Raw genomic sequence first — 10492 nt, 5'->3', positions numbered from 1 at the left:
AGAATCCATTGATTCTACCAGGACATTGTCACATAACAAGACTTTTAGTTAGACACATTCACGCTCAAGTTAAGCATCAAGGGAGACACTTACAGAAGGCGCTCTACGTGCAGCAGGATACTGGATCGTTGGTATGAAACGAATCTTGTCATCAGTGATTCATCATTATGTTCACTGTCGTAAACTCCGAGAAACAACACTATCAAATTATGGCAGATCTCCCAAAAAACCGAGTAGAACCATCTCCACCTTTCAGTGTAGGTGTCGATGCCTTCGGACCCTGGACGGCTGTTCATAGAAAGACCCGTGGAGGAGTTGCCAACGCTAAGAGATGGGCAATTCTTTTCACATGCCTCAGTACACGTGCCATCCACATCGAGGTGGTAGAAGAATTATCATCAAGTGCGTTTATTAATGCTGTGAGACGCTTTGTTGCAATCAGGGGTAAAGTTAGTACAATTGTGGGTGCCACTGAGGCTCTTCAAGTAGATGCGATAAACGTTGAGGACGATACAGTCAGGAACTATCTAACAAACTCTCGAGCCGTTTGGATCTTCAATCCACCCCATGCCTCACATATGGGAGGGGCATGGGAAAGACTTATTGGGGTGACCAGAAGGATATTGGACTCGATTCTCTTAGAATCCAAACTTAGATACTTGACTCACGATGTTTTAGTAACTTTCATGGCCGAAGTTTGTAGTATTGTCAACCACAGGCCAATTGTACCAGTTTCAACTGACGTGGACAATCCCTTTGTATTATCTCCAGGAATACTTCTTACTCAGAAGACGAATACTTCTGATTGTACAGATGCAATTGGTGACCTTGATCAGAAAGACTTGTTGCGTGCTGAATGAAAACGTGTGATAGTACTCTCAGATATGTTTTGGACAAGATGGAAGTCCGACACACCCAAATATCAAGGAAGGTGACGTTGTATTATTAAGGGACAAATCACTTATTCGTAATGAATGGCCCATGGGAATTGTAATAAGAACATTTCCTAATGATGACGGTAAAGTTCGTAAGACCGAAATCCGTGTAATTCGTGAAGGAAAACCAACAACATACATTCGACCAGTAACAGAACTCGTACTTCCTGTGTCAGAATGACAATAGGGATCATATTATTTGCTTTATAAGTGATTTTGGTTCTTAGGAATGATATCAAAGTTATGATATTATGCGGGGAGTGTACTGGAACAGTGGAAGTACACATTTAGTTATTAAAACCTTGGTCGATATAAACGTTGAAATATATATTTATATGCTTAATTAATTTTTTCCAATTAATTTAAGACTTTAGAAACTTGTTTTCATTATGTTTCCCTTGAAATTTACTTTCTGACGTTTATGAGTTCCATATGTTTTTCATGCGCTCCATAGATACCTTTTCTAGAGTCATCGGACTTTTGTTATTATAAGATCAAGGAAAATGTCAAATATGGCAAGGAATATTTTCATTAATTCTGTGAGCTAAGGCTGGCCACAACGTAAGTTACTTATTTTTTGTACACGCAAACAATTTGACGTCAGGTATAACTCAATTTGATAAGATAGATAGATATTTGGTGAATTCGATACTTACCTGATCTTTACTTACCCTTTATTGTATTTTGTATGTCCGTTGGCCTCATTAGCCCATTTTCGAAAGTTTGAAAACGACTCTACTACCCCCCTCTTTCCGTCGGTCAGCAGTAAAGTATGGAAAGCAATTCGTGTCATCAATAAAAATATATTTTGGTGTAAAATGGAATTAATATGATTCTACAAGGTTCTACATGATGTTTAATATTCTTTTTATATGTATAGAATTAATTTTTGATTTATTCATACACCATTTTAGGGTATCCTGAACTAAATGACCGTTTGGATTTTAGATTGGTGCAAAAATTGCCATTAAAATAGAACATAGGGGTCAGACAGTAGTTTTTTGCATATATCTCCGAATTTGTTACGTTTAGCCAATATCTTTCAATTGCTGAAATGTTCCTTATTAAAAAGTCTACAAGTGTCTTCAAGGGATCAAAGATGTCAGACCATTCCATGTAAAGGTTTTTGCGCTTGAGGGGTGAATAATGACTTTTTTACAGTTTTCACCCAATATTTTGAAAACTATCATAGATAGACTGAAACTTTCAAATGCTGAAGTGATTCCTATTGTGAGGCGTACAACAGTCTCATGGAATCAAGGTTGTCAGGCGACTACATGTAAGAGTTATTGCCCTTGAAAGGCAAAAATTTAATCAGTGCGCGATCAGACTACTGGGAGCCTCTTGTGTACTGTTTTTAATGTTATTACTTAAAAAAAAATCTTCTCCTCAGAAACTACTATAGAGAATTAAATGGAAGTTGGTATTATTGTTATTTTTAGGGGCATCCTGAACAAATTGACCATTTGGATTTTTAATTGCTGAAAAAACCTGGTTGCCGTTACTAAAAAAGTTACTAAAATATAGCATAGGGGTCAGACAGCAGTTTTAAGATTACTTTATCAAAGGCCAAGTGAGCTTATGCCATCCGTCGTCGTCGTCGTGGATAAATTTCAAAAAACTTCTCCTCTAAAACTGCTAGACCGACAGGATTTTAACATAGCATGATTGTCCTTTAAGGTATCCCACACAAAATGACTGTTGGAATTTTCGATTCGCGAAAAAAAAACTGGCGCCGATACTATAACTAGAACATATGGGTCAGAAGGCTGTTTTTTTGCACTCAAAAACCGTTGCATTTAGCAAATTTCTACCCTCCTGCAAATCTTCTAAGGCTTGTTCAAACATTTCTAGATTTCTCTCAAACATATTCTTGTTTTCCATAATGATGTTAATGATTGGCTGGTCATTCAAATGCCCATTATTGACAAAAGTTGTAAAATCATCGAAGTCAGAATATAATTCAATAGGACAGTTGTGAGGTAAAAATAGTTGAGCCAATGTTAGATAGTACTCGTCTGGAGATTTTTCAACATTGAAGTTTGGATATCTGATCACGGCTTCTTTTCCTATTTTCCGTTTTTTTCACTTTTCCTAGATTCGGTACACAGGCAGCTCTTTTTTAGACTTTGGATTTTCAGATATTGGAAGAAATCTGTAGTTTGAACAAAATTTTCCCAGACACATGTGAATGAGCAAATTCAGAATTATCAGGTCTCGCTTAGTATTTTTCATGAATTGAATTCATCCATATGTCTTCATTATCACCACCACCTTGTGTAGATCTGGCTTTAATAACGGTAATTGGTAGACTCATCCGGACAATGTTTTTGCCACATGGAATAAACACTACTTCACGTGTGCGCTCCTTCAAATGTAACCCAGTTACCCTGTAGGTGGCTTCCTGGGCAACATTTTTTTAAAGTATGAATACTCTAATTGTCTCATGGCTGCATATGCATCAATATCATACTGGGCATGCAAGTTTGCATTCCATGCCCTTGATAAATGCATATTGTAATTGTTTAACCATAAATCCTGAAGATGTCGTTTCAAGTAGACTGTGTTTGTTTTAGTAACATCCCTTAGGCCCTGTTCATTCTGTTGGTAAGTTATGTCCACCAATTTTAGGATTTCTGAAAAATTGTGGTTTGTATCTTCAGCAGTAGAGACAAGAGTCCAAACGTCTTTAAGAACATTCTTAGGATTTCGTGAAGCATTCTGGGAAAGTGCATCAAGTTCTTCAACAGTTGTAGGTTCTGGCGGATGCTTGCTTTCTTCAGATTCAGGCCTAGCAATGAAAGTGTTTTTGATTGGAGGTCGTTTAAAGTTGAATCGGCAAGTGATGGAGTATTTTTTGCAGGACTTAGTATGCTTCTTATTGTGTACTTGAACTGATGAGATAATGTCATATAACTCAGAATATTCTGGTCAGGCACACTGCATGAGATGTATTTGTCGATGAAGTGACATACTTTTTCATCACTATTCTCATTGAATTTTGGTGCATCTTTAATCCACAATAGACAGTGGATATTAGGAGAACCACGTTGTTGGAATTCAGCGCGATAGCAATAATCAACAACTATTCCAAGTGGAGCTGCTGGCGACATAATTACATCACGGAAAAGTGCCACCACGTGGTGATCAAACATGCGTGCACACATAACTGGATTGTTGTTGATTAAGGAGCACCGTTCTGACCACTCAATGTCATTAACTGACCTTTTATCATTGTGTAGCAAAAGAAGAGTTTCGATAACCTCATTCCATCTAGTCTCTGCTGCTGAAAAGGTGGTAAACCAGGTTGGTAGTCCTAGTTGCTTTATGATAGCACAAATCTCTTGCATTGTCTTTTCCCAGTAGGGTGGTGTGCCACGAACTGGTTGTAAGAAGCGATAACCGATGTCAGATGGATGTAAGGATGTTTTCTATATTTTCAGTGTCCAAAAGCATTGAAGCTATAACAGCTGTCCCATTGTCTGTTGTTTTCTTTCCTTTTCTTAGAGCCAATGAAATATTTGAACATGTGTAATTAATCTCAGTTGCATACTGAGCAAAGAATACAAATTCATTGTTGGTAGAAAACCGCTGATTAGCAGAGACCAATCGAGTATTGAAATATTTTGCATGTGAAAATTTGATCTCACGCTCTTCAAACATTCCAAATTGACCATCTGGCAATAGGGTGGGAAATGCCTTAGCATCAGAACCTGGTTCAAAGATGTTTTCAGGATGCTGGCCTTCTGCAGGAACAATGCAAAGTGTTTTGGTGCTGTCAAGAATTTCTTGTCCAATATCTACAGATTTGAAACATGTTCACATGTTTCACTATTGCCATTCTCTAATTCTTGTCTTAAGAGATCAACGTCATCGAAATTTTCCAACCAGTTTTCATCTACATGTACATCTTCAAACCAACAGTTTCTTGCTTTTAGTACTTTTAAGGCTCTAAATACATTTGTAAGGTTGATCCATTGATACTTGTAATGACCTTTGTGAGCCAATTTACGTTTCAATTTTACTTTAACTAATTGAGATTGGTTAAGTGTACTAGGCAGTGATGATGTCACATTTGAAATATTTGAAAGCACATTAACGATTGGCCCTTTAACTCCTTTTTGTCCTCCACGAGGTAAAGACAGCAGTTTCATAAAAGGTATTCTTAAAGAGATAAGCTGCCTTTCCAAAGCGTTTAGTTGACTTAGTTTAGGAGTTATTTTACTCAATTGCAAGTTGTTAGCCATTGCTTGTGGTGGCATTGAACCAAGTTTTGTACGTCTATCACATGTATGGCAGATCCACCTGGTGTCAACAGCTAACAATTTTCTCCAGCAGTTGTGAGGGCAGTTGAGGTCACATTTATGTTTAAATACAGAAGTAAAACGTTTCTCTGCTGCTTCTGACATCTGTTTAGTATGTTTAACTGTGTATTTATCCTTCTTACAGTGTTTTACTTGTCTTCTGTATAATAATCAAACAGTGCATATGCAATGAGGTGTTTCATTGGCTGCTTTTTTGAATGCTTTTATACATTTGTCTATTCTTCTCCTAGAAGCAGCAACTCTTTTTTTTCTTTGTCACTCGTATTTCAGCAGTAGACTGGTAGGCTTGTTTAATTGAAGATAATAATTTATATCTATATCTGATCTGCTTAGCATACTTGTTTAATGCAGCCGTCTTTTTTCTCTCTCTGAAATTCAGCTGAGTTGCATATTTGTTTTTTGAGAAATTTTTTACTTGCTCTCTAAAATTTCAATGTATTGCATATTTGAGTCTTGAGAAATGTTTTACTCGCTCTCTAAATTTAAAATTAGTTGCATTTTTTTTTGTTTTGAGTAGTCTTTTACATGATTTCTAAAACTTGGCTCAGTTCCATAATTAAGTTTTGAGTAACTTTTAACTTGTTCTCTAAAACTTGGCTCAGTTCTATATTTAAGTTTTGAGTAACTTTTAACATGTATTCTGAAATTTGGAAGAGATGCATATTTCCTTACTGATGTCAATTTGACCTTTTTTCTATAATCTTGTTGGCTAGCATACTTCGTTTTTGAAGCTGCTTTAATCTTCGCTCTGAATGATGCCATTATTCTATACTTAAGTCTCATTTTTGCCAGACGCTAATTTCTGAAAGTGGCGTCCAACTTGTATCTGGTATCAATACTGTCATGTTCTATTGAGTAGTAACAATCTCCCTTAATGTTTGAAGGCAATTCTGTACTTTCCGTAGCAATTACAACATCAGTATGGTAGCTGTTTTTGTGATAAAGATAGATGTCGTGCTTTGGTGAAGTATTTGTGGGTGAGTGTTTTACCCACGCCCAATGTACACCAGTACATGAATAAACAAAAATGTTAGTTTTGTAAAAGGACGGACGCAACCAATATTTCTGTCTCTGTTCCCCAAATTCCAGAATAATAATTACAATTGTAGTTAAATATGATAATTCCTATTGGTCAGTGGAGGTTAAAATGGCACAATGTCAGATGAATGATCTTTCATAAAATTGCAAATCAACTTCTGAATAAGAAAATGGTGGCATTCCGATCCCAATAGTACATAGGATAAAGCCCGGAAAAGGCAGTTTCCATCTGGACGTACATAATAGCATACTTTTGGTGCAGTCGAAGGAATACCTGTACATTGAAAGTCGAGAACTTCTAACAGATCCACACCAACCTGCAACCTCTGTTTAGTTTCAGATCTCCAATTATTCTCAACTTGTTTGAAGATAAATGACTGCTGAACCTGGAAGAACATCAATATTATTAGAATCAAAAAGAGTATAAATTTCTTTGGTTTTTTCTTTGAACAAGTACTTTCACTTTTTTAAGTAGGAAACATCAGACAAATCAATACTTGAATATTGAGATAATTTCTTGTTGCACTAGTACAAGAAGCATTTAATCTGCCCAAAGAACTTAACAATAAATTTAATGTAAATTCAGAAACTAATTCAATGCTTTTATCATTAAGGAAAAATGTAACTCACTTAAAAGTGCAATAATTAAAATTAGGAATTTAGAATTGTTTAACGTAACTATCAAATGTGTGATTTTGCTGAAGATCATAAAAAGTGAAATCATGTTTGACTAAAATGACAAAATAACAATAAGTTTCTTAGTCATATTACCTTACGCAAACTAAAATCTTCAGAGAAAAATTGCGTTGCATTAAAGGAGGAGCAAACACAACACAACATTGACCTCTGAGTTTAACATTTACCTCGCCAATATTTAGTATGTCGCATATCTACTCAAAATGCACAGCTTCATCAACTTACATTAGGGTGACAACATATTACAGTAATTTTAAATACCTTGACATTTGTTTGCTGCTTCTTTTTTACCTGATTTCTGTCTTTTTTTTTCTGAGCTTGTCTTTTTCTCTAGCCTTCCGACAATTCTGTTTTTAGCCATATCAGATGCAAAATCCTACAATTTCAAAAAACAAATAACTATTAAATTCATTTTACATCAATTAGAATAATGACAAATGGACAATTAATATATGTTGCAAATAGCTCATATTGTTAGGAATCAAATAAAATAACTTGCGACATTAATATAGGCAGAGTTGACGAAAAAAGATCTTAACAAAATTAACTCCCCCCCCCAAATTCTTCAGAAGGAAATGATCTGTGTCTCAAGCAAAAACTTTTAAAAATCCATCTATGCCTATAAAATGACGTGCGGTCGGAAGTGTAGATTGACAGGGGAATATGTCTGTTTAAAGACATAAATAATACCTAATTGATCAAGTTTCAAGAAACTAAAGACTTTACTATACCAGTGCAAGCGATCCAAAATTCCAATGGAATTTATGAGTCAAGACTGCATATTCACTTAACGTGTTTGATTTTCACATGTGTGAATTTCTTTAAGACAGCTTATTTGTAAATTTCTTAAGAATTCATTTAATTTTATTAGTACAAAATTATACATTGACACTTAAATACATTATGTATCTAAAGAAAACATTCTAAACAAAATGTTACAAGTATAAATATACTGTGTACATGTATACTATCTTTACTTTTATAAATGTCCACTATAAAACTTTCAGAAGAAGGTAGTTTGATTCTGGATAGAACATGTTTTCTGATTGGATGGAAAAATGTGTCCATATTCTCTTAGACCAAATATTGTAATGTGACTTTGACGACATCAATCATTTTAAACAATTTATTCAGTAATTTTGATAACTAAAATGTAAGGAAAGTCTGTTATTCTTTATTTGTTTATTTATTTTTTTGTCTATTTGAAATAACCTTAATGCCCGTGGTGCATACTTTAATTAGCGTGCACCATGTATTTAAAGTTAATTCTTTATAAACCAAAACCAAAAAAAAAACTGCCTCGTGGAAGCTAAGATTTTTGTAACCAAAGTTTTTGACCAATGGATGGATGCAAAACATCCCTTTAATTGATAACATTTACTTTCTATGTCATCAGTAGTTTTCTTCATATAATAAATGTGAGGTTCCATGTTGACCTGAATGGATAGAAATAATAAATGCGGTCATTTCTATAATATAAACATGTTTGTATTTAAGTATTTCTCCGTCTAAGAATCAGGCAAATTGTGTATAAGTTGTGGCATATGAAGAAAAATTTTCCCAAACTTTTTCCTTATACATGTATAAGCAGTCTAAAATATCTATGTCACCAATGCTCCAGGATAAATTTAAATAGCTTCATAGCTGTTTTCTAGATGTATTTGAATATTTTTTAGATAAAAAAGACCAAATACAAAAAAATGGTGTACCATTCATTGCCCGATTCTTACACAGAATGGTACTTAATATGTTGACTATACTTGTTCATGGTTGGATCCATGATTGTAGATTAGGGACGCACATTAAAAATATCTTTTTTAGGTTAATTTTTTAAAATAGTTTTCAAGGGTGGGTGCAATGTAGATATCTTTTGTAGTAAGATTAGCGAGAAGGTCAAGTTTCAAACTTAGAACCGCTTAAAGCTACCCCTGACAACCCATGCTTTGCAGTTTTTGTTGGGGGGAATGCATACCCGCCACTCCCCCGCCTGAATCCGCCACTGTTGTTATTTGGTGACTGAATGCTACAAATGTAAGTTTCAACAAAATCAAGGAAGCGGAAGTTTTGCTGGACTTTACAGAAATGTGAATAATACAAATTCAATTTACTCTTGGTGAACAAAGTTCAAACATTTAGAAGTTCATAGTAAATTTGTTGTTTAACTTAACATTAATTTATGTTATTTCAAAAATCCTACCCATTCATAACGAACTCAATGAACCTGCATTAACCTACACCACACAATGATAACATTTATACTTTATAGGATGCATTTCGTGTTTTTTTCATTACAAATAAACCATGTCATTTAATTAAAAAAAACTTCATATAAACCATATCATAGAATAATTGGTAATCAGAATAAAATCAAGATAAAAAATCATGTGTTTAGTGAAACCTAGTGAAAGAATTACCTCCCATTAATATTGAAACAACATGTAAAGAGTGTTAGAAAGTTTTACTGCTTCAACTTTTCAGGTTCAAAAAGGTAAAATTCAATCATGATGTTAAATAAGAAAAAATTTGTAACACATCATGGTAAAAATAATGTGTTTAGTAAAACTTAGGGAAATAGTAAGCTCCCATTAATATTGAAACAACGTGAAAACAGTGTCAAAAAGTTTTGCTGCTTAAACCTTTTTGGTTTAAATGGGTAAAAATTAGTCATGGTGTAAAATTAGAACAATTCTGTGGTTGGAGTGACAAATTAAGACTTAAAAGCACAATAAATCATAAATTTATTTAGCCTAAATCCTACACGATCAAGATTCCAGTTAACAGTATACAACAAAGTATTTTTGAAAGTTTTGAATGTCAGTAATAAAAGAACTTACCTGTCACAACTTCACAATCAATGGACTATCAGTCTGAATTGTTTCAAACTATCTGATACACTTCTTATATACCAGATGCAAAATAATGTCCAGACATCTCTAGTTCTCAGAATATTTTATAGCACCCCAGACCATTCTAAACTGTAGTATACAACTAAACAAAATATATTTGTAATGTTATTTTGTAGAATAATCTTCCTCAGTTCTAGAATTTTCCTGTAGTTGAATTGTAAATAAAAAAGATGTCATATATATAGCTTTCATAAGGAATTAGTAGGTTCACAATGTTTTATTTCAAAACATATTCCCCTGTTTGGCCATATACATGTAGAGCCCAATACATATACTTTCACAAAAACAAAAATTCAAACTCTGTGTACGTTGTTATCCCTTAAACTCAATTTTTATATAATTTTTTAGTTCACCTGGCCAAAGGCCATGTGAGCTATTGCCATTACTTGGTGTCCGTCGCTGTCGTCGTAAACAATTACACAAAACTCTTCTCCTCTGACACTACTTGACCAATTGAAACCAAATTAAGTATGAATGTTCCTTATGGTATCTTGGGTAGAACTGATGTCGGCATTTTTGATTTGTCGAAAAACATGGCCGCTTTTACTAAAAATAGAACTCAGTGGTCAGACAGTTTTTTGTTGTTGTTGTT

At 34.3% G+C, this 10492-nt stretch overlaps 2 protein-coding genes across 2 annotated transcripts; one reads left to right on the top strand and one right to left on the bottom strand.

The window, feature by feature from the left end:
• The first annotated feature begins 209 nt into the window (after positions 1 to 209).
• LOC148617422 (uncharacterized) lies at positions 210 to 860 on the top strand. The gene has a single exon (XM_088585122.1). It carries the CDS (start codon positions 210 to 212, stop codon positions 858 to 860), a length of 651 nt encoding a protein of 216 aa, XP_088441248.1.
• Positions 861 to 1536: 676 nt separating this feature from the next.
• Positions 1537 to 7530, bottom strand: LOC148617421 (uncharacterized). The gene is made up of 2 exons (XM_088585025.1): positions 7286 to 7530; positions 1537 to 6684 (listed from the first exon to the last, which is right to left on the bottom strand). Exon 2 carries the CDS (start codon positions 5342 to 5344, stop codon positions 4736 to 4738), a length of 609 nt encoding a protein of 202 aa, XP_088441151.1. The 5' UTR covers positions 5345 to 6684; positions 7286 to 7530; the 3' UTR covers positions 1537 to 4735.
• Positions 7531 to 10492: the final 2962 nt, after the last annotated feature.

The sequence above is a fragment of the Perna viridis genome, chromosome 5 (assembly GCF_037379345.1).
Source record: "Perna viridis isolate PV_CMFRI_1.1 ecotype Kerala chromosome 5, ASM3737934v1, whole genome shotgun sequence".
In the NCBI taxonomy this organism is placed as follows: Eukaryota; Metazoa; Mollusca; class Bivalvia; order Mytilida; family Mytilidae; genus Perna; species Perna viridis.
Note: the sequence above shows the minus strand (reverse complement) of the source record. Positions and strands in the feature narration are given on the sequence as shown.